The 27,621-nt window shown below is 59.4% G+C and overlaps 1 protein-coding gene across 3 annotated transcripts in view; it reads right to left on the bottom strand.

The window, feature by feature from the left end:
* The window catches only part of PXDN (peroxidasin), a 65,050-nt gene extending 48,658 nt beyond the window's left edge, over window positions 1-16,392 (bottom strand). For all 3 annotated transcript variants that reach the window (XR_006266592.1, XM_043452966.1, XM_043452967.1), the window contains exon 1: window positions 16,080-16,392. Coding sequence is in view for 2 of the 3 variants with exons in the window: in XM_043452966.1 (XP_043308901.1) it covers window positions 16,080-16,270 (191 nt within the window). In the remaining variant the exon portion in view is untranslated. The remainder of the gene's footprint in view (window positions 1-16,079) is intronic.
* Window positions 16,393-27,621: the final 11,229 nt, after the last annotated feature.

The raw sequence follows: 27,621 nt of genomic DNA, 5'->3' as shown, positions 1-27,621 counted from the left end.
CGCCCGCAGACAGGGACAGGCCACGTCTGCCGCACGTGTGGGAGCCTGCATTTCACACTGAGAGGAGAGGCGCAGAGAAGGGTGCTCACCAGCCTGAAACCGTCACACAGCCCAGCCGGGCAGCCCAGGAGGGCCTCAGGCCTCCTCCTCCACACTGACCACGTGTCCCTGAGACCCTCCTTCCTGGCCCAGCCTGCCAGCCCCCAGCAATGCAGCCTGAAGCCATCCGAGAGTGAGTGTGAGTGTGTGTGTGTGTGTGTGTAGAGAAACCCTCCTTCCATCAGAGAGAGAGAGAGAGTGTGTGTGTGTGTGTGTGTGTGTGTGTGTGGAGAGAGACCGGGACTGTGTGCGTGTGGGGTGTGTGTGTGTGTGTGTGGAGAGAGACCGGGACTCTGTGTGTGTGTGTGTGTGTGTAGAGAGACCGGGAATGTGTGCGTGTGGGGTGTGTGTGTGTGTGTGTGTGTGGAGAGAGACTGGGAATGTGTGTGTGTGGGGTGTGTGTGTGTCTGTGTGGAGAGAGACCGGGACTGTATGTGTGTGTGTCTGTGTGTGTGTAGAGAGACCCTCCTTCCATCAGAGAGAGAGAGAAAGAGAGAGAGAGAGAGAGTGTGTGTGTGTGTGTGTGGAGAGAGACCGGGACTGTATGTGTGTGTGTGTCTGTGTGTGTGTATGTGTGTGTGTGTGTGTGTGTGTGGAGAGAGACCGGGACTGTGTGTGTGTGTGTGTGTGTGTGTGTGTGGAGAGAGACCGGGACTGATCACCACTAAGGGCACACTTATTGTGGACTGAGGCCGGCAGGTCCACAATCTGCAGGCAGGCTGGTGGGCTGGACGCGCAGGGAAGGGCCACTGTCTGCCCCAAGGCCCAGCTTGCTTCTCTTCCCCGAAGTCCTTCAGCTCTCGGGAGGAGGCCTCCCTGCACCGTGGAGGGCACTCCAGGTCTCTCCAAGGTCCTGCCGTACATATCCATCTCCTCTAAAAGCATTTTCACAGAAGCCTCTAGGGTAACACTTGACCCGCATCTGGGAACTGCGTCCCAGGCAGGACACCAGCACAGCACAGGCACCCGGGCGTGAGAGGCAGCCCGCTGGCTGCGACAAGCGTGATCACTCACACACGTGAACGGGTGAGGCTGTTCCCACAGAGACAGCCAGACGCGCCTTTGAGTTCAGCAAAGTAAACGGATCCATCATGTTATTCCACTGGGCGCTCACCCGACACTTGGCTGACCGGCAAGCGGACAGTCACGGGCCCCAGCACGGACCAGGCCCGGGAAGGGGATTTCTGGTTCCACCACACAGGCTGACCTTCGCCTGCTGTTGCAGTTAACATCACGGAGGAAACGGACCAAACAGGGAATCAACAAATCCTGGCACCAAGCGGTTACCCTCCACCCAGAGCCTTTGAGAACATCTCACCCAGGAGGCTTCCTGCACACACAGATCTTCGGTCTTCAGGAAAACAGGACACGCAACCCCAGACAGTTACTGAATGACCACACACTTTAGGGAGCAAAGAGGTCATCTCATCAGTCAGGAAACAGCACAGGCCAACAGAAGAGCGGGGCTAAGGAAACCCAAGAGGACTCAGAAGGGCTGGGTCTGACGTGAGTCATCGGGAAGGGTTCTGAGGGAGGGGCACGCAAAGGAACTGGCCTCAGGCGAGGCGGTCCCTCCCGGAACCTGTCTGCGGTCTCAGCCCGGGACCCTCCAGTCTCAGCCCGGGGACCTCCAGTCTCAGCCCGGGGACCTCCAGTCTCAGGGGACCCTCCAGTCTCAGGGGACCTTCCAGTCTCAGCCGGGGACCCTCCAGTCTCAGGGGACCTTCCAGTCTCAGCCCGGGACCCTCCATTCTCAGGGGACCCTCCATTCTCAGGGGACCCTCCAGTCTCAGCCGAGGACCCTCCAGTCTCAGGGGACCCTCCAGTCTCAGCCCGGGGACCTCCAGTCTCAGGGGACCCTCCAGTCTCAGCCGGGGACACTCCAGTCTCAGGGGACCCTCCAGTCTCAGGGGACCCTCCAGTCTCAGGGGACCTTCCAGTCTCAGCCCGGGACCCTCCAGTCTCAGGGGACCCTCCAGTCTCAGCCCGGGGACCTCCAGTCTCAGGGGACCCTCCAGTCTCAGCCGAGGACCCTCCAGTCTCAGGGGACCCTCCGGTTTCAGCCCGGGGATCACGATGCCAGCCTGACCCGCCACACTGGCCTCTCCTTGGCAGGAATGCTGGCCTAGTCCTCCCAGTGCACTGATGTTCAGACTTCTCACCGTCTCAGTCCTTCTCAGTGAAAAACCGAGAAGCTTTAATGCAGCGCCAACTGTATACAAAGAACTGGGTTATCTCAGCACCAGGATCCTTAAAAGAACTAAGAAAATAATCACTCTGATCATTTTCCGTTGGGTTTCCTTCTCTCCAGACCTAGTTGAGCAAGGCCACCAGCACAGAGCTCTGAAAAACTGCAGAAAATGAGAGAGCTTCTCTGGGGCTGAGAAAAGTAACAAGGAAGTTGGACTTTAAAGTCAGTGCATCCGCGCTTAGGAGGAAAGAGAGCTGGGTCTAAGATGTCTTCCCTGGCTGTCTCCTTTCTATAACCTTCCGCTGGGCTTCCAATCCCACCCCTGAGCCGGGGGAATGGGGGTGGAAGTGGGGGAGGACTGGGGACAGATCTGTGTTGAGATAGACAAGCACCGACTACAACACGGAGCGCGTCTCATGGCAGTGGGGTCCACTCAACTCAGCACCCATGCCCGATGCTCACCAAGGACACCCTCCACCTACAAACACACGGGCGGATGGATGGATGGATGGATGGATGGATGGATGTAAGAGCAGATGAACAGACAGACGGAAGGAAGAGCAGATGGATGGATGGATGACAGAAGGACAGATGGATGGATGGAGGAGTAGATGAGTGCGTGGCTGGTTAAGGAAGGATAGATGCATGAATGGATGGGTGGATGAAAGGGCAGATGGATGGATGAACGTGATGAATGGATGGACGGATGAAGGGCAGACGGATGAATGGATGGACAGATGGGGTGACACAGGCACTGACCTGAGAAAATGACACAACAAAATAACATGCACAAGAAAACAAACATTCAGGATTAACAATTGGCCACTTGATGCCACGCCAATACAAACATCCCACATGTCGGAATAAGTAACAATGGTGGCTAACTGCATCCACTTTAACTGCTATTTTTAAAAGTTAAAGAGCTGCTCAGCTGGATTTTTAGATATACCGTCCACTGCAGGAAGTGACAAGTCTGATCCGGGCTCTTCGCCTACAGGAAGCTGCAACCAGGAAGAGAAGCATAAATTCACGAGCGCTGCAGATAAGGCAGCCCGAGTCCCTGGGGGAAAGCTCGCTCTCCTGCATCAGTCCTGTCTCTTTCTGCATAAAGACAGCTCCCACCCAAGGACTGTGCTGGCCTCCCTTTATCCCGAGAAAAGGGAAAATAGCAATCCAAACAGTGCGGAGGCAAAATCTTCCCATCTCTACCAACCCCAGGCTTTCACTTGTTTAGAGTAACTCTGAATTTTCATTCATGTCCTTACTTCTCAACAAATACATCAGAGCTATGCAGAAAAGTCATTTTCTGCAAAATGGAAAAAGGAAAGTGGGGAAGCGCAGGAACTCACAATCATAGAAGGCCTCCTGGTCCCGGGACTGGGAGAGGGACCTCCAGCTGCTGCCTCACAAGGAGGCTGAAGGTGCTTCTTAAACATTGAGTTTGGCCCCTTTGAGAAAGCTGCCTGTGTAAAACGCACAGAAAACTAGCCTAGCACTATCTCCTGTCTGCATCAGACGTGTCTGCTCCAATTAAAGGCAGGGCCCACGATAACTGGCCAGCTCTGCCCAAGCCCCAGCATCCCAACTTCCTCTCCAGAACTCCTCGGGTACAGTCACCTTCCCATCTGCAGGGAAACGAACGCAGATGTGACGAGAACAATGGCTCTCCTGGCAGAGCATCAGCCATGCAGACTATGTCAAGAGATGCACGTGCATCCCCTTCTCCACGCCCAGCACTTCCCTACAGGTGGGGACCTGCCTTCCGAGACTGCGGTGCGGAAAGCTGGAAGGGCCTGCAGGGTCCGGCCACGCCCATAGGTCACACCCTGAGGGCCACACCCCCCGCGGGCCACGTCCACAGGCCACGCAACCACACGCCACGCCCGAGCCACCCCCCGCAGACCACGCCCCAGGCCGCACCCCTCCCCGCCCAGTGCAGGCCACACCCCGAAGACCAAGCGCCCACAGGCCACACCCCGCGTGCCACGCGACCACACGCCAGGCCCCCCAATCACGCCCCCGCAGGTCACGCCCCAGGCCACATCCTGCAAGGCCGCCAGGCTAGCCCAGCTGTCCCTGCCCCCCGGCGTGGGTTCGTCCCCCCAAACTCGGCCTCCGTCATTAAAACCATGTCTCTTCTGGCTCCCTCTCCCTGCCCAGGAGACCAAACCAAAGACAGCCGTGTCCACTTCCATGCCCGGCACCTAGCCTGCAATACCTCCACCCCTAAGGGTTCTCCTGGCATGTCTCAGAGAAGAATTAAGTTTAGCGACTCTGAACTTGATGGAACGTCAATGGCAAGATACTTTCTCCCCCGAGAGGGTCAGGCAGAGACTGCAGGAGTCCTGCTGCACTGGCTGCTCCTAACCAACCACATAAGCCATGACACCCTGACCCCCAGGAGGGCCTGGAGGCGCGAGGGGGGTTTGCCAGGCGGGCAGCATGTCCCTGGGCCTTGAGGTCACAGTGCCTCCACCTGGGGCACAAAGGACCGCGTGTGCCCGTCGTCCCCAGGCTCCTGCCTTGAGAAGGTCGCCACTTGCTGAAGTCCACCTGCGCGCCCACCGGTCCTCATGGTATGTCTGTCGTCAGGGAGCTCAGAGATGAGACATGTGAGCTAGTGTCCTCTTCAGGGTCTATTTGGTGCCGCATTGCTTGCATTTTTGTGCCCTTTGTTGGTGACTCTGCTGTTTAAAACCTCCCCTGTCGTATTGCTGAAGGACATCCGGTCACAGAGAAACACCATGTGGGGGATAAGCCTCCTCCAGGCACAAGCCCTGAGCCCCATTCCTGGTGATGAGTCAACAGATGCTGAACAGGCATCTGTAAAAGGAAGCTCACAAAACCACGGATCAAGTGGTGACTATGCTGCGACCAGGGCCTGGCTGGACCCTGATTCTGCATCTGCCGGAGCAAGGTTTCCTGGTAGCTAATTCTCACAATTCCAAGAAGGACGAGAATCAACCTTAAACTCTCCCAGCTCCTCCCTCCACATGTCTCAGGGCCCTGAGGTGACCAACAGCCAAGTAGGAATGCTCAGCCCCGGGCCAGAGACCTCACACCCCGCAGGAGATGGGCCACAGCCAGGGGCAGCTGAGACCCACCATGAGACAGGGAGCCCAGGGAAGGGTGCGGCTTTCGGGATTGCTGAGACCAAAGCCTCCACAGAGGGAACCAGTGATGGTCGTCAAAGCAGGGCTACAAGCGAGGAGACACACGTGCACGCACCGCGTCCCCAAGGTCAGTGTGAGAGGCACCCTGGAGACCACGCTCCCCGCCAGGTGCCACAGGAGCCTCCTCCCCCCACAGACACGTGCTCGGCCTGACGTAAGCTCGTTGGTTCAGTGGGAGATGAGCCGTGGAGCAAACAAGGGACACCTGTCCTCGCAGAAACATGGACTGTGTGCAGGGAGGAGCTGGAGCAGGAGAAGCCCCCGACTTGCAGACCTGTCCCTGACGCAGACCAAGCAGGTTACATACGTGCCCCAAAGGCAGCAGGGAGATAACCCACGAGGCCTGCAGATTACACACGTGCCCCAAAGTCATCAGATTACGCACGTGCCCGGAAGTCAGCAGATTACACACGTGCTTCGAAGTCATCAGATTACACACGTGCTCTGAAGTCATCAGACTACGCACGTGCCCAGAAGTCAGCAGACTACGCGCGTGCCCCGAAGTCAGCAGATTACGCGCGTGTCCCGAAGTCAGCAGATTACGCGCGTGCCCAGAAGTCAGCAGACTACGCGCCTGTCCCGAAGTCAGCAGATTACGCGCGTGTCCCGAAGTCAGCAGATTACGCACGTGTCCCGGAGTCATCAGACTACGCGCGTGCCCCGAAGTCAGCAGATTACGCGCGTGTCCCGGAGTCATCAGACTACGCACGTGCCCGGAAGTCAGCAGATTACGCGCGTGTCCCGAAGTCAGCAGATTACGTGCGTGCCCGGAAGTCAGCAGATTACGTGCGTGCCCTGAAGTCAGCAGATTACGCGCGTGCCCAGAAGTCAGCGATTACACGCGTGCCCCGAAGTCAGCAGATTACGCGCGTGCCCGGAAGTCAGCTGATTACACACGTGCCTGAAGTCAGCAGATTATGCGCGTGCCCCGAAGACAGCAGATTACGCACGTGCCCGGAAGTCAGCAGATTACACACGTGCCTGAAGTCAGCAGGGTGATAACCCACGAGGCGCAGAGACCTTCTGAGGCAGGAGCGCAGCAACAGAAGAGTGGAAACAAAGAAATGACCCGCAGAAGGAGTTTGATTCAATAAAGTTGGCAATTCCAAAAAATAAATACTGCGTGGCCATTAACAAGGACGGTGCAGACCTCTAATTACTGCGGACACAGGGCCACCACGTGCAGTGGGCGTGGAAAGTGGGACACAGATCCCCATCTGATGTTGGCAAACAGAAGAGCAGGCAGGTGAGCAGACGCAGAGGCTGATACGCAGATGGAGAGACGGGCAGTTATGGAGACAGAGGGACAGGTCCATAGACGCACAGACGACAGATGATTCACAGAACACAGCTGGCGGACGGACGCACAGACACCCCCGTGACTTCCTGTCCGTGTACACTCACACGACTGCTTGGGTATCTGAAGGGAGCCCAACGGGCTAATGCGTCCCTCCAATAATAGAAATGTGAGTCACTTATTTTGGTGTTTCTGTCTGTATGTTCACATTTTTCTACTATGAACATGTACAGCTTACATAAAAATATTTAAAAGCACCTAGGAAAAGTAAACAGGATGGGTGAGGGCAGCTTTCACAACACTTGTTGTCGCCTCCTGGGGAGACAGGGTACCCCCAACGCGGCTGGTAACCACTGTGCCTCCGGCCAACTTCCACCCGCAAGGACGGCAGCTGCAGGGCCTGAGAAGGCGGCCAGCAAGCTTCCAAGGACCCCGACCGCTCACACACGGCTGTGGAGGAGGGGGCCTCCGGGCAGAGGGCAGGGCGCACCATGGGCCCTGTCAGATTGACGCCTGGTGGTGGGAGATGCCACTGACATCCTGGGCAAGAACCTCAGAAGCACGGCTGGCTCCTGGAGCCCAGACGTGGAGGGTCCAGCCTGAGCCTGGGGTAGCCCCCCTGTGCACCCATCCGCCCCTCACCGCCTCTCCATTTGCTCCTGGAACTGCTCAGGACCCACACCAACCGCTGCCTCGTCCTGCGAGGAAGCCCTGGGTTGAGCACTTGGCTTCCAACCCAGCCGTGATCTACGGGTCACAGCGCTGAGGCTGCTCACCACCTGCCACGATGATTACACGGGGCATCTTAGAGACGGGCAAAACCCCTGTCAGAAGAAGGAGACGTGCGCTTTTAACCACCTGATGCGAAGACCTGACTCACTGGAAAAGACCCTGATGCTGGCAAAGCTTGAGAGCGGGAGGAGAAGGGGACGACAGAGGATGAGATGGTTGGATGGCATCACCGACTGAGTGGACACAAATTTAAGCAAACTCTGGAAGGTGGTGAAGGACAGGGAAGCCTGGCGCGCTGTAACCTGTGGGGTCGCAAAGAGTCGGAAAGGACTGAACGGCTGAACGACCACCACTTCTATTAACCCGTGATGGTGTCCATTACAGCCCACAGCGGGGTCTAAGCCAAGGGGGACAGAGCAGGAAGCATCAGACACCGAGGTCACGAATGGCAGCCTCTCTGTTCCCCAATGGGGAGCCAGGGGTCCCCCGTGAGGCACCGTGCCGAGAGGAGAAACCGCCGTCCAGCCCAGGCTCGAGGGAAGCGGGAGGTGCCCCAAGGCTGGGTCCCGTCCCGGGCACAGAGGCCCTGAGCAGCAGCCCCAGAGCTCATGCACCAGGTGCGGAGGGCACCCAGCGCCCGCTGGGCAACATGGGGCCCCGTGATGAGCCCGGAGGGCACTCGCTGCCCTGGCCCCTCACCTTCATCGCCTGCTTCCTTCCCCCCTGTCTACCCCCGGTCGCTGGTAGAGCGCTGCTACCTTAAAGGGCCAGACAGGAAAGGTACTGTTGAGTCACAACTATGCAAGTCTGCCTATCAGCTAGATGGGTGGATGGATACCCCAAGCCACTGTCCACGGGCGGGGTCTGCAGACCCTGGGCTGGAGCTGAGTCCCCAGTGACAGAGGCCACGTGAGGGAGGCAGGAGTTGCATTGCTTTAATCCCCTGAGATCCTGCGCCCGCTCATCGCCGCCCGGCTGGAGCCCCGCCCAGCACGACAGCACCCACAGGGAGAGAGGGAGCCGGGTTGAGCGATTCTCAGTTGTATAAACTTTAGACTCAGGCCTGTGAATGCATTATCTGATTACTTTAATGAAGGTTTTTACAAAATTACAAAAAACAATGGGGAGCTCTGAAAAAGGTGGGCGAACAGGGCCCAGACTTATTGTCTGAAACAGCCAAAACGCTGACAGAATACATGAAACAACTACTTTTAAGATACCGTATGTCGGTCAGCAACGGACAGGGTCCCGACGGAGCGAACACAGGAGGCGAGCCCAGAACTGCCCCATGTCACTGCCCAAGAGAGCAGGTGCGCGTGTCTGGGGAGAAGCCGGACGCCAGGACGCTGAGCTCCAGGGACGGACACCAGGAACCCTGGGCTTCGAGCGTGCAGACGATAAAACCAGAGCAGAGGGCAGTGAAACAGAGAACAGAAAATCCAAAGAGAAAAACCAGTGAGTCCAAAAGCTGGGTTCTGGCAAAGATCAATGAAACTGAAAAACCTCTAGGCAGGTTGATCAGGAAAAAAACACGCTTCTGACTTTGGGAACGAGAGACCTGATCCCTACAGACCCTCGGTGTTGAGAGGATAACAAGCGCCAACTTTCCTGTGTGACGTGGCCAAGCTCCCTGCTCCCCAGGCTCACCGGGGAAGGGACAGCCCTGACAGGGCTGTGATTACTGAAGAATCTGAAGTCACGGTTTAAAACCCTCCCCCAAAGCCACGGCGAGCGCAGCCGGGGGCTTCCCGGGGAAGCAGGACCAGACGTTTAAGCACCGCTGAGCCGTGTCCACCCACCCGAGCTCTCCCCAGAGCCGGACGGGAGGCCGCGCCCCACACTCCCTCTGCGATAAGCAAACCAGACAAAGACATTCCAGGAAAGGAAAACAAAGCCCGAGTCCCCGGTGAACAGACGCAGGCATGTCCAGTGAGGCAGAACGCGGGGGGCCAGCTGCCAGGAGGCGCGGGGGGCACGGAGGCTCGTCATCCTGATTGTGGCGATGGCTGCACGGCGCCGGCACGCGTGCTCACCGGGTGCAGACCCCCGCCCGAGCGGCAGCTTTCCTGCCGGCTGGATCTCCAGGAGGCTTTTCACTTTCCCAGTGAAAACGCACCCACTGACCCCGAGGTCAGAAAGGGGGCCATCGTCACTGGCTGAGCTTCCACCGCCGGCCCGACCAGTGAGCCAGAGGACTGCCCGTGCGCCTCCAGGCTCCGCGGGCTGGGGGACAGCAGCCAGGTCCCACACCCCGCAACCTGGTCCTGGCTCCCCCATGGCTGCGCATCCAGACGCCACCCCTCTCCTTACGGAGCTGGTCACCCAGCGGCCACCGGGTCGGACAAGCCCCCCTCAGCACAGGCGTCTGAAGGACACCAGGCAAGGGCAAGGAGAGCCTGGGGACACAGTGTCCACCCAGGATCTTCAGGGAAACTTCTTCGGGTCGGCGTCTCCTCCTCCCTACCCCTGAGGGAGCTGAGAAGCAAGGGGAAAAGGCAACAGTGTCTGGAATAAAGGAACTAATCAAATCTGCGAGTTTAACTGACCCTGTGTCCAAGCCAGGAAGGGGAGCCGAGAATTAAGTCCTGAAACAACTGGCGCATTCTTACCTAAACTTTGCCGGTTTTGATTCAGTCACACGAGTAACTGTTGGACTGAGCCAACTCGGGGTTTCCCTGTGTTGTGTGTGGACTGGTGGCATCTGACCAAGAGACGGACAAGTGTGATCTCTGTCTTTCAAAATTAACTCCAAATAAAGAAAATATTAAATTAAATCAAATTAAATATTAAAAGGCAGAGACACCACTTTGCCAACAAAGGTTCGTCGAGTCAGAGCCATGGTTTTCCAGTAGTCGTGTACGGATGTGAGAGTTGGATCATAAAGAAAGCTGAGTGCTGAAGAATTGTTTTCCAACTGTGGTGTTGGAGAAGATTCTTCAGAGTCCCTTGAACAGCAAAGAGATCAAACCAATCAATCCTAAAGCAAATCAACCCTGAATATTCTTTGGAGGGACTAATGCTGAAGCTGAAGCTCCAATACTTTGGCCACCTGATGCGAAGAGCTGACTCCTATGAAAAGTTCTTGGGTGCTGGGAAAGATTGAGGGCAAGAGGAGAAGAGGGCAACAGAGGATGAGATGGCTGGATGGCATCACCGACTCGATGGACTGGCGTGCTGCAGTCTATGGGGTCACAAAGAGTCAGACACGACTGAGAGACTGAACAACGACAAAAGAAAACATGAAGCTCTGGACTTACGAGTTTAGAAAGGTCGTAAGTTAGTGACCATGCTGTTTTAAACACAAAAGCATTCTCTCCCCACTGACAGGCGACAAACGGTATGCTGTTACCAGTTCAAGTCCAAGGGGGATCCCAGGGAGCAGTCAGCCCGCAGAGACACACAGTAACACATGGGAAGCCCAAAGTGACTGCTTAAGCATCAAATTCAGTGATGTCCCATTGCTTTTAGATGGAATTCACCCCAAATTGCATTTGTAAACAAATTGCATTTTCTTGTGTCCTCTGAAATATATGAAACTGTCACGATGAAAATACTCTTTAAACCTGGACGAGACCTCACAGGCCGGGCGCTGGATGCCCCAGCGCCTCCCCAGGAGCACACGGCGGGGGGGAGCAGGGGGACCAGGCCCGATTCGAGCTGGGGGTGACCCGCTAGCTCTGCCCCCAGGCCTTCACCACGGCGTCCACCGCAGTGTCTTCCTGTGAACAGTGCCCGGAAGAGCCCGCCTGGCCAGTGGGAATTAGCACATGGGCGAGGGCCTTCCAACTTTCACCCAGTTTTTCAACCTGATGAGAAGCAGCTCCGGAGACGGGGATCCTGTGTTTGTTCTGCTGACACTTGAACTTGTCACCTGGAATGTGTGGGCAGAGGCTCTGTGCGGCCGGCCGTCTCTTGAACAAGAGGCCCGCGTTCCCCAGGCAGGGAGCCCCCCTCCCCCAGCCCTGGCGTTGCCGGGCAGAGCAGAGCCTTCCTGGGCCCCGCCTGCCACCGTGGGGGTCCAGGGGCACACACGCATGTGTTGGCACAGTCCCCAGGCCTCTGCTGTGAGCAAGGCTCGTCCCCTGCACTGAGGCCATCGGAGAGGAGGCCAGGGTGTCGCCAGGCAGAGAGGCTGAGTCATGGGACGGAGTGGGGGGCCCAGGAGCGCAGGGGGCAGAAAGCCGTGAGTCTTGGCGTCTTGAACCTGGACGAGGCCAGAGCTGCCTCTGCGCCAGGGTCAGCAGCCTGTGCAGTGCTGTCTTTTTACAACTATTTCCTGACTCATTAACGGCACGAAGGAGGGGTCTTCCTAGGGCCAGCCTGCTGCAGCTTCCCAAGGTGCATCTGCCAAAGATAAGTTGTGTCCCAACTTAGCAGGGACCCAGGTCCTGCTCCCAACCGGCGGTGTCTCCAGTGCCCTGGAAGCTTCCTCGGTGCCCGAGGTCTCCTGTCTGCCCACAGCGGGCTGGACGTCCGTGGAGCTGAGGGCTCCGGATACCGCAGGGCTGTTAGTGGTGGGAGGAGGTACTTGGTCCGCCACCATTTTGGAAAAATAAACCACCAGCATGCACATACTTAAAACATGTTCCTACGGTGCTTTTGAAACGCATTTGAACTGCATTAATAAAAGCTTTTGACTTCCTCCCAGCAGGCTGTCTAAAGCAGAAATCCGTTTCAGGTGAGCCTCCAGCTACAGTCAAGGTCCCGGCTGGCACGGGTGTCCTGCAGGAACCGCGGCCCCAGTCACGGCTGCTCACATCTGCTGACCGGGCCCATCACCCACCCCCCGGGGAGGAGAGGCCAGCCCAGCCCGGGGCCAAGTGCATCCCCAGGTCAGCAGAGAGAGAGGGAACTCCCCGAGCCCCAGGAAGACAGGAGACCAGGAGACAGGGCAGATGAGCAGTTCCCTGCTGGAGGCCCCCAGCCCCTCCTGACCTGACGGGACCCCCACGGGACCACCCCTTCCTGCCTCCCGCCTGCCACCTGTTGGCAGAGACCTCAGCGCCCTGCACAGGGGAGCTCGTGAGAAGCTGGGTTCTCCCATCAGCCAGGTCCAGTGCAGGGCCAACAGGAAGGCAGGGGCCCCACCCACGCCAGGGGCCGCACCAGGACCTTCTCCGACTGTGGAGAAGGCGCAGACCATGGCTACCCCTGCCTCAGGCCAGCAGAGGTGACAGCGTCCAGGGCCGGCCCCTTGCCGTCGCCCTGGCCAGGCACATCTGAGCGCTCACCCTTATCACAGGCCCACAGGGCCTCCCTCCCTGGTGCCCCCATGGACCAAGGATCCCACGAGGTGGGGGCTGGAACGCGGCTCGGGCCCAGACACAGAGGCCGTCAGAAGCTGTTTGGCCAGCAGCCTGACCCCAGGGAAGCGCTCTTGCCAGCCCCCTGCCTGCTGTGGGTCGGGCCGCACTCCCCCGGGCCGCCCAGTCCACGTCCCCAGGCCCCCTCCAACACCAGGGCTTCCTGTCACGTGGACGGTGGCTTTGGAGCGGCCTGGACTGAGGGATGGGGGTGATTCCCACGACCTCACAGACGAGGCGACAAGGAAAGATCAGAATGAGGGTGAGGGGCAGAGGGTGACTCGTGAGGCAGCAAGTATAGAAGGAGACGCCCCCAAAGGCCCAGGCCGAGGGGAGGACAAAGCGGGCAGAGTGAGGATGCCTCCGCGCGTGTTTTATCACCAGCTGTTTAATCCTCACCATGATGAACTTCTACTGCCGTGCTGAGCAGAGTGAAATACTCAAGTTAAACACTTAACTCTACAACAGTTGAGCTGAGCATACGACACCCCATGCTGAAGGGCTCCGAAATGCTGCAGCGCCAGATCGCAGGGACCCCAGCCGGCAGAGTGGCCAGGACCCCACTTCTACGGTTCCGGGTCAAACTAGAATCACATGCTTTGGACCAGGGCCTGCTCTCAGACCAGGATTTCTAAGCCCCGACCACGAAGCAGAATGATCCTCTCTCGGGCCCCACGTGGGCACACCCCTGAGACACCATGATGGGGGACAAGTCTGATGCTCCTGGTGATTCCCATTCAGTCTTTCTGGGGGGCCGAGGGGAGGGGGGAGAGGGGAGAGTCCTGAAAGCAAAGGGATAAGTGATGCCCGGACCGGCCAATGGACTCCGGGGCCAAAGTCTCCCCTTACCCTCACATTCTTTCAGTCCCTGATTGCTCCCACATCATACTTTGGATGCAGAAGAACAGCAGCTGCAGGCGGGCAGAGCTCTGGGAGAGGAGCTCAGAGTGAACATGGACTACCTCTCCACTGGCAGAGCCGGGGACCACATCCCAACAAGCAGCCCCCAAGAAGGCTCCAGACTGGACCCCAGACCCCAGAGCAACACCCCTCGCCAGCGGGCCTTCCCGCCGGGACTGGCTCCTCCATGAGGCCCCACCCACCACCACTGTCTCCCTCTGGACTCCCAGTCCCGGACCCCCAGCAGAACCCCTCACAGAGGACTCAGTTTTACCCGTCCTGAGTCTATACTGGCACCGATGGGAGCCTCCTCCCCAGGTGCCTGTGTCTACACAGCTGTAAGATAGGTGTGTGTTCACACCACAATTCTCCAGGCCAAATACAGGAGTGGGTAGCCTTTCCCTTCTCCAGGGGATCTTCCCAACCCAGAGATAAAATCCAGGTCTCCCACATTGCAGGCAGATTCTTTACCAGCTGAGCTACAAGGGAAGCCCAAGAATACTGGAGTGGGTAGCCTTTCCCTTCTCCAGGGGGTCTTCCCAACCCAGGGATAAAACCTGGGTCTCCCACATTGTGGATAAATTCTTTACCAGCTGAGCCACAAGGGAAGCCCAATTTAGGATTTCCCGGTGGCTCAGACAGTAAAGCATCTGCCTGTAATGCAGGAGACCAGGGTTCAATCCCTGGGTCAGGAAGATGGAAAGAATTGACAACCCACTCCAGTACTCTTGCCTGGAAAACTGCATGGACGGAGGAGCCTGGTGGGCTACGGTCCATGGGGTGGCAGAGAGTCAGACACGACTGAGTGACTTCACTTTCACACCAGCGACAACCCTCGTGGTTCTCAAGGACCTGGTAAACTGGGCACCCCCGCCTCCTCACAGAACCCATGGGACCACGTGAGGTCGTTTCTCGGCATCTCTGAGAGCATATGGAAAAGAAGCATTTCTGGAATTCTCGCCAGGGTCACCCATTATGTTGCCCGCTCTGCCCACCCTCAGCTGTCTTATGAAACTCCGGGAGGTTCTGTGGAGATCTCACCGCCTGCGGGAGGCTGGTGAGCCCGTTTTGGCTCTACCACAGTCATATTTTAAAACACTGTCCTTTTTAAAAACGTGAGGGCAAAGCACAGTACATGCATTTGATTCTGGCGACACGTGAAAAACGGCTTCAGGGTCCGCGTTTTCCCCACTGACTCACCGAAGAGTTAAATCACGGCCTCCAGAAACCCCTCAGTCGGCCTGTGGCGACGCCTGCTGTGTGCCGGCCCGGTCCTCGGAGGGCGGCCGGGGGAGCAGCCGGGGAAAGGGCTTCCAGGCCGGGGGTGAGTCCTACCGCGGACCCCGAGGAAGGGCCGGCAGGCGGGCGACCACGAGTAGAGTCCACCTACTTGGTTTTAAAAGAACATTGACCGCCCACTTCCTGAATAGTTCACCCCAAACTTTACAACTTTTGCAGGCGCTTCGGCAGTGCCAGAAGCACTCGGGCTCAGAGAAGAGTGGAAACTATTTTTGGCATCCAGAAGGGCGGCTGTGGGCCGCCGAGCGCAGTCGGCGCCTGGATCGCCGACTGCCTTTTCCGAGTTTGAAACTTTCTAATCAGGGGTGCATCCGAACAGGCCTCCGGCGACTCAGCGGCATCGCGGGCGGGATCCCCAGGGGAGCGCGGGGGTGGGCGCGCGGTGCCAACTGGAGCGCCGGGTCCCCATGGCCCGGCCGCGGCGCAGCAGCTGGAGACGAGGGCGGGGACGGGCCCCGAGCGCACACCCGCTTGGAACCCGGCTCCGCCCGCGCCTTCCCGCACTCGGAGCGCGGCCCCTCCCGGAACGCGGCGCAGGGGAGCCCGAGAGAGCCGTGCGTCCACCCGGGCCCGGGCCGGAGGCTCTCCGCGCCCCGCCGGACGCGGGTCAGAGAGGGGGCGCCAGGAGGGCCCCCCGGAGCCCGGACCGGGGTACGGCGCCCTGGGCAGGAGGGGGAAGCGCCGAGTCGGAGGAGAGGGGGAGGGGAAAGGAACGCGGGAGAGGGGGGCGCCGGGCTCTGGGAGGAAGGGGCCCGAGCGGGGCGGGGGAGGAGCGGGCGAGCAGCAAGGCTGGCGGGGCGGGGGCTTTCCCCGGCGGCCCCGACGACTCCCCCGGCCCGCGGGGACTCCGAGTTCCAAACAAAGGCGGCTCCGGAGGCGGCGCGCGCTGCGCTCAGGTCCGCCCCCCGTCCGGCCACGGAGGACAAAGGCCCCGCCGCACGATCCCCGGCCGCCCGGCGCGCCCAGATTCCCGGAGCCCTGCCCCCGGCGCCCCGCTCCCCGCCGCACGACCCGGTCCCCGGCCGCCCGGCGCGCCCAGGTTCCCGGGGCCCTGCCCCCGGCGCCCCGCGCCCCGCCGCACTCACAGGATGGAGGTCTGCGGCGCCACGGCGGGCACGGCCTCCAGCAGCAGATGCATGCAGCGCACCGTGGTGCGGAAGCAGAGGCAGCGGCTCGGACACCCGTTGGTCGGCCTGGGGGCGACCTCGGCCAGCGCCCCCCAGCACCAGCACAGCACGAGCGCCAGCAGGCAGGGGCGCGCGGCGCGCACGGCCATGACCCACGGCGCTCGGGGCGCTCGGGCGCGCGGACCGACAGCGAGGGGCCCGGCGCGTCCACCGCCGGCTCCGGACTGCGCCCGCCCGCCGCCCAGGCGCGGCCCACGTCCCAGCTGTGCGCCGGGGGCGGGGGGCGCCAGCTGTGCACATGCGCGCGGCTCCGCCCTTCCCGCCCCCACCTCCCCGAGGGCCGGGGCGGGGCGAGGACCTCCGGCCCGGAGCGCGGCGGCGGGGCGGTCCCAGCTGCAGAAGACAGGTTGGGCCCCCGGGGTCCAGTCCCAGGTCCGCGCTCACGGTCTGGGGCCTCGCCTAGCGGCCGTTGCCACACGTGTGCAATAGGAGCTTTTGTTGTTTCAGAAAACACTGTTAGAGGACTTCGCAAGTTCCAGGCAGGATTCCAAGCTTTCTCTCTCTCTCCCCTCTCCGCCTTTCTCTCGCCCCCTGCTTCCACCTCGTCTCTCTCCGTCTCTCTGTTTCTGTCTGGCTGTCTCTGGGAGACCTGCCCCCAGACAAGCAGCTGCAGGATCAGAGCCAGGGGTCGGGCTCCCTGCCCGGGCCCACGAGGCCTGTTAAGCGCCCGCACCTCCTCGCCTGTCGCCCCCTGCGCTAGCCCCAGCCCTGCCCTGCGGACCCCAGGGCACGGTGAGAAGCCTGGACGTTTGGCTAGAGGTCTGTGTGCAGGGCTGGCCCAGGTGGACGCTCGTGAGCTTTAGTTTCCTCCCTTGTGGCCACGGCTGGAAGAACCCACTGGGCTTCCCCAGGGGGCGCTGCTGGAGCCCCCAGAAGACACGGTGGGGGCCCTGGCCCCGGGCTGCTCTTTTCTAACACCTGACTCCTGAGGGTCCAGTCACAGCTGAGGAGGTCCAGTTCAAAGCTGCACGGTCACCACGTCCCAGCGTTGGAGAGGAGCCTGGGTCTGTTCCGACCCCCACTGTCTCGTGGCGGGTCTGACCACCTGCAGAGAAGTGGTCTCCCCAGGCTGCTGTGGGGCTGGGGCAGCGGGCGCTTGCCTGTGTCAGCAGACTGCCGCCCCTCCGTGGTCCCCAGGGCCTGGCTATGGGGGAGCTGAGCTGGGGGCTGGCTCTGGCCCCCCGGAAGCTGGGGCGCCTAGAACCACTGGGAGCAGCCTTCCCAGTCTCCAGGGGCCCAGACACGTCAGCCAGGCGGCCTGCGTGCTCACAGTCACGAGTCCCCCGGGGCTTCACACTCCTTCCCAAACGCTGTCTAATTGCCCCACATGAATTTCAAACTTAGGTCAGAAACCCCAAATCTCACTGTCCCTGTTTTCTTCTGAATCTCTGATGAGATCCTCTAAAGTGTTTCACCGGACCCTCCAGCCCGGCAGTCGCCCGGGAGGTCCTCACCCCCCCATGTGAGTTGAAAATCCCTGTGGATTCCAGTTGTTCCTTGTGTCTCGGTCAGTTTCTGTTCTTTCATCCTCCCCGCCATAACCACCAGCAGTCCCGGCCCGGCCCATCGCCCTGGACCCCCACTAGGACCCCGCCTGGGCCTGCTGGCCCCCTCCCTGCAGTGGGCAGAGAATGTGCTGCTGCTTTGACCCTGCCGCCCCTCCCCAAGCCAAAAGTCTCCGGGCCCCTTAGGTTTCAGCGGGTCAAGGCCGCTTTCCAACCACCCCGGGAGCAGGCATCCGCTGCAGCATTCGTCCTCCGCCCCTCCGTCTGGTTCAGCACCAGCTGGGGCTCACACGTGTCCCTCAGGCGGGGCTGTCAGCCCTGGTGGTTTGATCAACGTGAGTCCAAGTGTTGTGCTGAAGGTGTTTTGTAGATGAGATTGACAATGGCGAGCCTGGGCAAAGAGGAGCTCCCTCCATAATGTGGGGGAGCCTCATCCACTCAGTTGAAGGTCTTTAGAGTAGAAACCACTGAGGTTTCCTGGAGAAGAGATTCTGCCTCATGGCCTCAGCATCCGCTGCCCCGTGAATTTCCAGCCTCCTGGCCTGCCTCTGAAACGTGCTCCGGCAGTGTGTGAACTCTACCCTCCCCCGCCCTCCGCCTGTCCTCCTAGCCTCCCGGACTCCCCTCCTCCCAGTTCAGCAGGGACACTCTTACCTACTGGGCTGTCTCTGCTTCTGCACCTCCTGGGCCGTGTGTCCCACGTCCGCCCTCTAGAGGCCCAGGGAGGCCTCACACCTCCAGGATCTTGACGTTCTCCTGGTTCACTGCGGCCATCAAAGCCCCCCAGGTTTTCTGTTGCCCAGGCCCACGTGACTGTATTTCTCTCCGCTGACCACTTCCCAACCTCGTTATCTGCCCTCGATCCTGTTATCTGTCCTACGTAAGCATTCCTTCCTGGTGTGACTGTGCCGCTTGCTTAGACATGCACTCCGAGAGACCGGGGTCCCCGTGGAATGCTCTGTGCTCTGTGAGCAGCACCCCGAGTGCTGCAGTGCGTCACTCTGCCGTGAGGATGGGATGCCCACCCTCCCGCTGTCTGAGCGCCGGCTCAGGGCTGGGCCTGCACGTGACTGCTGTCCGCATACTCTAGTATCTAAGCTCGGTGACATCCCGAAGAGAAGTGAGTATCCCTAGTTTGCAAATGCAAAACCTGATGCTCTGTGAAGAGCGTGGTAGCTTGTCCAGGCCCCATCGCTCATGACGAGAAGGGAGGGGATGGGATGCTGACTCGGCATCACCCCCGCCAGGCTGACTGGTGGTGGGGGCCCCCTCCTGCAGGTCACTGGGCCCGGCCTGTGTCCCGCTGGTGCCCGCTGGCCTTCTCTGGAGACTCGCTAGGGCCGCGGGGCCCACAATCCAGGGGACGCCCGCCCTCTGGATGCCCCCCGCAGCCACGGCCCCAAGCTGGCAGAGGTGACTGACAGCCAGTCTCTCCCTGCTCATCCCCCACGCCCGCCCCGAGGCCCTCCAGCATCAGGCTGTGCTGAGGAGACACCCGTGTGCCCAAGGGGCCCCCAGGGACAGCCCGCACTTCCTGCTACTTCCGGGGCGAGCCTGCCTTCTGTCTGCCCATCACTCTTCAGGAGTCTGTGAGGAAGGGAGCGTGCGGTTTGGAACAAGACAGGCTGGGCGGCAGCCTCCCAGCTCCATGACTCTGGCGACTGTCTTCGCCCTCTCGGAGCCCCGGGCTCCCGCCTGTCACTGGAGGAGGAGGCCGTCTCACACTCACAGGCAGTGCTGAGGACCCGGCGAGAGGTGTGGGAGCCCCCACCCCCACCCACCCGGGGACGAGTGTCCTCCTGGCGGGGAGGCTTCCCGGGTCTGGAGGCCGGGGGGCCATTCCCAGACGGTGAGTCAGCCCTGGAAAACCTGGCTGTGCCTGAGACCGCCCCCCACCCAGGGCCTCGCCGGCATCTTCCTGCCCTGCGTCCACCCACTTGCTGGCAGCCAGCGGGGAGGGCGTGGAAGTGCTCCAGGGGAGGTGCTCCGGGGAAGTGCTCCAGGGAAGTGCTCCAGGGGAGGTGCCCCAGGAGAGGTGCTCCTGGGGAGGTGCTCCTGAGAGGTGCTCCAGGGAGGTGCCCCTGGGGGGAGGTGCTCCAGGGGAGGTGCTCCAGGGGGAGGTGCTCCAGGGAGGTGCTCCTGGGGAAGTGCTCCAGGGGAGGTGCTCCAGGGAGGTGCTCCAGGGCGTCATGGTGGCCAGCAGAAGGCTGACCCAACAGTCCTGGAGGCCAGAGACCAAGGTTCGCTCCTTCCTGCCTCTCTGCAGTCCCTGGTGCTGGGCCGCACACGCTAGCCGTCCATGGCCCATCTCCAGGAGTGCTTCCCCCGGTCTGGCCTCATCCCCGTCTCCCTGTCCTCGCGGGGACACCCTGGCTTAGGGCCTGGGACACCCTCCCCTGATGCTGGCCACGTCTGCAACGGGCCTGTTTCAGAGCAGGTCACGTCCTGAGCTCTGGGTAGGACTGGGCGCTGGACAGACAGCCATGCAGAGTGGTGATGAGCCCGGGGCCCTGTCCCCACGCCGCCCCCCGCCCCAGGCTGCCCCCGCTGAAGGAAGGGAAGGACCCAGACCGGGGTCTGGTTCACAGGGAGCTCCCTGCGGGGATGAAGGGGGCGGGGTTGTGCCGGCTTAGGTGTGGCTCCCTCCCAGGAGCAGGCAGGGCTCTGCGCTCCAGAAACATTTGCAGATAAGCCTGAGACTCCAGAGTGCAGGGCTGTCTGTGGAGGACCGGGGGACACAGGCGGACACGCGGACCTGCACGCCTGTGCTCTGGGCCTCACCCCAGACAAGGATGTCGGCCACGCTGGGCCCCGACCCCGCTCCAGGGCCATCTGACACCCCACCCCAGGAACGCGTGCAAAGCCCTGTGCACATGAGTCCTTTTATTGTCCTGAACTAGAAGACTGCTTCTCAGCAAAGTGGGCCTGAGGTCAGCTTGTCCCCAGTTACAGCCCTCCCAGTTGACAAGTGCCTGTGTTCAGTGTGACCCACACGGCTTCCTTTCCTGCATCCACTTGTCGAAAAGCTGCTGTCCTTATGTCAGCTAGAGCCTCTTTTCTTACATTTTAAAAGAAAAGGAGTTGTTATTTAGTCATTAAGTTGTGTCCAACCCCACAGACTGCAGCACGCCAGGCTTCCCTGTCCTCCACCGTCTCCCGGAGTCTGCTCAAACTCACATCCGTTGAGTCAGAGCAGATGACTAAATACACCTGCTTAGAGTCGTTTTAGGCTGAAATCGACACAGCCCCAGTGGGCTCGGCCATAGGACTATGGCCGCCCCTTAGGAGCTGGGCCCGCGTGGCTCTGAGGGTGACCGTCAGACAGCCGTGGGCCTGGCCCTGGAGCCCGGGTTCCCCAGGGCGGTGTCCTCCAGGGCTCCCGTGTTCTCCTGAGATGCTTGCCCCCTGCAGCCCTGGTGGCACTGGGTGCAGGTTCTCCAGCAGGAGCTCTACCATCCGGGCACCCCTCCCCAAGGGTTTCACCGCCCAGGACGGCTGGTGTCACAGGACCGCACCCAGACGGACTGTCGCAAGCTGCCACCCTCCCACCCTGCCTCCCAGACTGTCTCTCTTACAAAGGCCCCTTGAGGCCTGTGTCCTCCCCACCCGAGGAAGGCACTCATGCGCTCTGTCCCACGGGGTGGGGCCCGTGTGTTTCTCCCCGGACCCCCGTGCATGCTCTCCCCCCGCCTGACTTCCGCGCCTCCTCCCCTGCCTCCCCGCCGGGAGTCAGCCCATTTCACAGGCCGGCCTTCAGAGCTGCCAACGTCAGGGACCCTGCTTCCTGCCCTCCATGGCTTTGAGCCCCGAGGCGATGGCTCACAGGCAACCCTCCCAGAGACGGCAAAGGCAGGGACCCACCGCTTAGACTGTCTGAGCGCTCTCTGCCTGCTCTAGCTCGTGGTCTGCTGGCCGCAGGCCCATCCCATGCCTGGGGGCTGGACGGCAGGCCCGGGTCCAGAGGGTCACAGCCAGAGGGGGGCTCTCAGGTCCTGGGGAACTGCCAAGAGGGCGGCGGCTCCCTGCCGCCGTGAAGAAGGTGCACACACGTGCACAAAGGCCCGAGACAGACGTCTGAAAGAACGGGAAACGGGAAGTCGTCGTCTTCGGCAGGCGGGCTCAGCCTGTGGTTCCACCGCACTCCCCACCTGGGGCTGTCCTGGCGCAGACTCCAGAGGCTGGCTGGACTCGCTGACCACCCCAGCCCCCGGCGGCAGGTAAGCCTCCTCCCCCTCCCTGCACTGACTGGAACTCCAGTCGCCTGAGGAATGTTCCAGAAGGAATGTCACGAGTGGGCGCAGGGCAGGGGTGGTGGGAGAGCTCCTGCGCTGCCATTGGCGTCTGGGGGGCCCAGACCTGGACGCCCGCAGAGTCCTGAGCAGGGTGTCAGCCAGCGTTCCCCGCGTCAGCCGGCTTTCGGGTCTTCTTGAGGAAATCTTAGCAGAGCGCCACAGGGTCAGCGTCTGCTGTGAGGAGCCGGGCTGAGACTAGAACTTCCCTCGGTCAGTTCAGTTCAGTCTCTCAGTCATGTCCGACTCTTTGCGACCCCATGAACTGCAGCACCCCTGGCTTCCCTGTCCATTACCACCTCCTGGAGTTTACTCAAACTCATGTCCATTGAGTTGGTGATGCCATCCAACCGTCTCATCCTCTGTCGTCCCCTTCTGCTCCTGCCTTCAATCTTTCCCAGCATCAGAGCTTCCCTGGTGTCCCTTCAGCACTGCTTTCCTGGGCTCCCCTCCCAAGCCGGGGCCTGCTCCTGCCCTCCTGCTGCCCGCCTGCTGAAGGCTCTGCGCCCGATGTGAGACCGGGCCAGCCGGAACGTCTGAGCCTGGAGCAGAGGAAGGTTTACCGCGGGGCTGAGCCGGAGGAGCAGGCGGCTCTTCTCAGGAAACCCAGACTCCCCAGTAGGCTTCAGGGGGCAGCTTTATGGGCAGGATGTGGGATGGGGGGTGCGGGGTGTGTGCCTTCCTTCTGGGGGTGGTGGGAGATCAGGGCAGTGCCCGGGACCCTGGGCTCAGCCTGCAGTCCGTCCTCCGGGGCGGGGGCCTCGGTCCCTGCAGCAGTGCTGCATGTCCGGCCCTGTGAGTCCTGGGGGGACAGGACTCTGCCCCCCAAAGGCTGCACCTTTGTTTCCCGGCCGCCCCTCCCTTCCCTGATTGGCTACTGCTGGAATCTGCACTTGGGAGCAAAGAGAAGGGCTGGGAGGCTGAAGCCTTTTTCCAGCGACAAACGGGGGAACGCAGAAAACGTTTCGAACCCGAGAGGACCCCACAGGGTCCTGACCGTTTTCACTCCTGGGTTATCAGCTGGGGGCCCCTTGTAAGATGACTGATTAGCAAGAGGAAATCGAAAGTTTACCCTGTACACAGGGGAGGCGCCCAGGTGGGGAGCACCTTAAAGAGAAGCCTTGGAATTCAGGTCTAAGTACCGTCTTCAGCTGGGCTTCCCGGGTGGCTCAGATGGTAGGGGGTCCAACCTGCAATGCAGAAGGCCCGGGTTCAGTCTGTGGGTGGGGAAGATCCTGGAGGAGGGCATGACAACCCACTCCAGTATTCTAGCCTGGAGGATTCCCATGGACAGAGGAGCCTGGCGGGGTACAGGCCATGTGGTCACAGAGTCGAACACGGCTGAGCGATGAACACTTTCACCATCTTCAGTTAAGCCTGAGAAAGAGTGTTTGGAAGCCAGTTGCAGGAAGGGGACTCAGAATGATTAACAGATACAGATACGGTTGTCATGCAGACTTAAGTCTCTGGTGATTTGGTATCAGCTTTCTCTCCTGGCTCAGACAGGAGACCCCTTACAAATGGAGATTTCCCTTGTGAATGAAAAAGCGTTTCTGCCATATCATAAACAGTGATGCAGACAGCCGGCCACTGAAGCTGCCCTTGCACCCCGATGGTGAGTCCCCAGGGAGCCCGGAATGAGGACACCCTCAGGGGGAGCTAAGAGTGATGCTTTGCTGGGCTGACTTGCTGAGGACTTGCTGGGAGTGAGTCTCAGATGGCTCTCAGGGAGAGCTCTGAAGAGGTGAGGGAGGAGCCAGGATCTATGGGAGCTTTTGCAACAAAGACCAGGTGGTCAGAGCATCAAAAGATACTATTAATTACAGAAAACCAAACATCTCAGGTTAATGAATTTAGCCCCTTTCTATGAATGGGAAGAGGCAAGAGTCAGCTCACTGACGTCACTCCCTTGATGTGCAGCTCAGCTGTGGGGCCGGTGTCCTGGGCTTACTCGCCCTGAGCCCCTCTGCCCTGGGGTGGCTGCAGCCCCTGTGTCCCCACTCTGAGTCCCCCCAGGACTCACTTTCCCAGGCGGCTATGGCAGTTGGGCGGCTGCAGGATCGTTGGTCTGCTCATTCGAGCGTTAGTTGCTCAGTCGTGTCTGACTCTGTGACCCCATGGATTATAGCCGTCCATGCTTCTCTGTCTGTGGGATTCTCTGCAAGAACACTGGAGCGGGTTGTCTTGCCTCCTCCAGGGCACCTTCCTGCATTGGTAGGTGGGTGCTTCACCACTGGGGCCACCTGCAGAGGCTGCCACGCAGCAGCGCATTCCGTCCACAGCCCTGCAGGCACAGTCTGGCGCCGGGGGGTGAGCGCCAGAGCTCCTGCAGGTCTTTGCTCAGAACCTGGAAACCCTCACCTTCAGCAGGAGTGAACGTAAAACTCTGAATTAAAGTGTCCAGAGATAAGAGTGGAAGACACAAACCAATGAAACAAACCCAGATGGAACCAGCAGGGACCACGATGGTGACAAGTCTGACCTCCAGCAGAGTCCGAGTCTCATTCAAAGCTGGTTTTACTACTTTAGACACTAGATGTCAAACCTACCAGGGGCCGTGGGAGGATGCAGACCGAAGAAGGATGAAGCGGGGTGGCAGCCGGCTCCCTCGGAAAAGCCCCGATGCCTCCCTCCCTGTCGTCAGCGTCGCTTCTCCTCTCTACTCCTGAGAATTAAACCGCCCTTTCCGGGTTGGGCGAGAATTACTCTGTGAACTTCGTTCCTGCTTTTCTGTTCTTTGGCCACTGAATAAAGCCTGCTCTGTGTTGATCTCGACTTTGGTTTTGGCTGCTCCAGCCTGAATGGAAAAGGAACGTCTCCTGCCAAGGCAGGGAGCCGTGGCCTGGCCGGGGCCTGAGCAGGGTCCCCACAAATCAATTCGGTAGCACGTGAAGGACCCTGGCCCAAGGCAGGACCAGACTCGGGGGGAGACGCAGCCTCAGGTGGGTGGGGAGGAGCTAAGACACTGAGCCCATCCGTGGATGAGGATGAGACAGGCTGAGATTCAGATCCAGACTCAGGAGACATGCTCTCATTCTGGAAAGTGAAAGGGATTCTCCCCCTTGTTCTGCAGGAAAGAAAGAATTCAAAAATGTGCCCATGAGCTAATCTTTCGAGCTTTTATCAGATAAGACGAAAGTATTTAAGAACATTTTCGAATCAACACTTCACTGGATTCCCAGAAATATTTTTGGCAGTACAGCAAATGATAAGATGTGATTCCCAGCACAAGTGAACTGCAGAGGTCCAGCTCCTCCAGCCCTGGAGACGTAAGGCGGGAGCAGGAAGTCTGGCTGCCCATCAGTGTGGCAGCAGGTGGAACACAAAGCAGGTGAGGAAGGGAGATCTCAGGGAGACAAGTGGGGGTCTGCATCGGCGGGTAAGGGAGCAGTAACACCTGTGAATATTGATGTGAAACGAAACTCGGGTTTTGTGACGAGACAAGGAAAAGTTAAGCATGAAAAGTTTTCTCTGCCCTCTGGCCTCCTCTACTGCATAAGGCATCACCCAGACCACCACATCAGCAGGAATACCCACTCAGCTAAAGAGCAGCCTTCTGCCAGCATCAGCAAGACGACTCTTTACCGACAGCACTTGTTAATCTCAGAAGAGGTCACGTGAGCCACCGCAATGATGACATTTGGATCTCACTATGTACTGTTAATTTGCTGTAGAGCCCTCTGTCTCAAAAATCGTGCGTAACTGTCCCTTGATTTCTGGTGGGTGGAACAGTTCTCAGGGCTTTCCAAGGTGCTCTTCAGGTCATAATCCTTGAATCTGGCTCAAATAATGTTTTCCATTTTTTTATTAGATCGACTGATTAATTGTTCTTCAACTTTAATGTCTTATTTTCTAGATCATCTTGTTGATAATCTATTACCTTGTCAAATAATCTATTACCTTCTTGCTCCTTTATAATCAGGAACCTACTTCTGTTAAACTGAAAAAAGAAAAAATCAACTAGATTGTCATTCCAAATCTTTTACCATGTCTGAGCTCAACTCAAAAATCTTTCCTTACTCAAAAAATAATTTTGAGGCAACTTAAGGAGTATTTATATTACATACGAAGAAAAAGCAAACATGTAGATAAGGAAGAGAAAGTCAGAAGAAAATTCAGAACTGAGGCTGAGATCCGAGTCTGGAGATGACTCTACCCTGATAAAGAGGAGATAAAAAGATAAAGAGGAGATCACAGCGTTTGGCCGGACGTGAGCCAGAGCTCCTTGGGACCATCTGAGAGGGCCTAGCACAGGATGCTGCATCGGACACGAAAAAGGAGCCCCCAAGACTTGGGATGTGTTGGCTTCATCATATCAGGCAGGCTTGCCTTACCTGCATTGATTCTGGTGGGAATTGATCTTCATGTTGATTTTACTTTCTGTTCAATTTGTACAGTGAGCAATAACTTTTGGGGCATTTTGGTGAAAGTGAAAGTCGTTCAGTCATGTCTGACTCCTTGCGACCCCAGGGACTATACAGTCCATGGATTTCTCCAGACCAGAATACTGGAGTGGGTAGCCTTTCCCTTCTCCAGGGACCTTCCCAACCCAGGGATCGAACCCGGGTCTCCCGCATTGCAGGGAGATGGTTTAACCTCTGAGCCACTGGGAAGCCCAGGAATACTGGAGTGGGTAGCCTTTCCCTTCTCCAGGGATCTTCCCAACCCAGGGATCGAACCCAGGTCTCCCACGTTGCAGGCAGATTCTTTCCCAGCTGAGCCACCAGGGAAGCCCAGGAATACTGGAGTGGAGAGCCCGTTCCTTCTCCAGGGCATCTTCCCGACCCAGGTAATGAGAGGGAGGTGCAAACTCCCAGTTACAGGGTGAGCAGGTGCTGGGCCAGCCGCAGAACCGGGGGCAGAGCTGAAGCTGCTGTGGGGCCTGAACACCGTGGGCCCCACGAGCCCTCATCTCAGAGGAAAGAGAGGATTGTTGCTTCTTTCTGGCCCTTTCTCTGCGTTGTGTCTGTGTGAGGGGACGAATGCGGAACGTGACCGGTTCACGGTGCAGGTGTCCCACCGTCACACTGCGCACCTTCCGCAGACAGGGAGATGCGCGCTGATTACATCCCAGGAGAGCTGGGCTGGGAGGGCCGAGCCACACGCAGAAGGGAACAGGCTCCTGGTCTGATCACTTGGAGAGAATCTGTGCGCCGGCTTTTGGGAAGAAACTTCTAGATCTAAAGCTGTGCAAACGTAAAAGAAGAAAGGACAGAGAATCTCATTTGTTTTCCTCGATGGACCTTTTAACTTGCTCCGGGCCCGGGGCTCCCCCGCCTGCTCTGCTGTGCTGAGAGGTCCGCAGCGCCGGAGCTGAGCGTGGAGGGAGCGGACCGTCCCCGGACCGTGACTGCACCGGGCCTCTGGTCACAGAGAGAGCCCCAGGGACCAGGCCCCAGGGAGCCGAGACGCTCCGTGCTCACTGAGGGCTTCTGCTCCTGGAGATAGGGTCCCAGGGGAGGGACATCCCCCCTTCCTTCCTGCGGACAGGGCTCCCGGGAGGAGACAGGAGGCTGCTCTGGGCTCATGGGGAGCTGCCAATGGAGTCCTGGGCCCACAGAACATCCGCTCCTTCCAGGCCTCCTCACTGCCCAGGGCGGGGGGCATGTGGTGTGGAGTGTGGGGTGACCCCGGAGCGCATGGTGC

Source organism: Cervus canadensis, chromosome 30, assembly GCF_019320065.1.
Source record: "Cervus canadensis isolate Bull #8, Minnesota chromosome 30, ASM1932006v1, whole genome shotgun sequence".
Classification (NCBI taxonomy): Eukaryota; Metazoa; Chordata; class Mammalia; order Artiodactyla; family Cervidae; genus Cervus; species Cervus canadensis.
The sequence above is the reverse complement of the archived record's forward strand: the minus strand, read 5'-3'. Positions and strand labels throughout refer to the sequence as shown.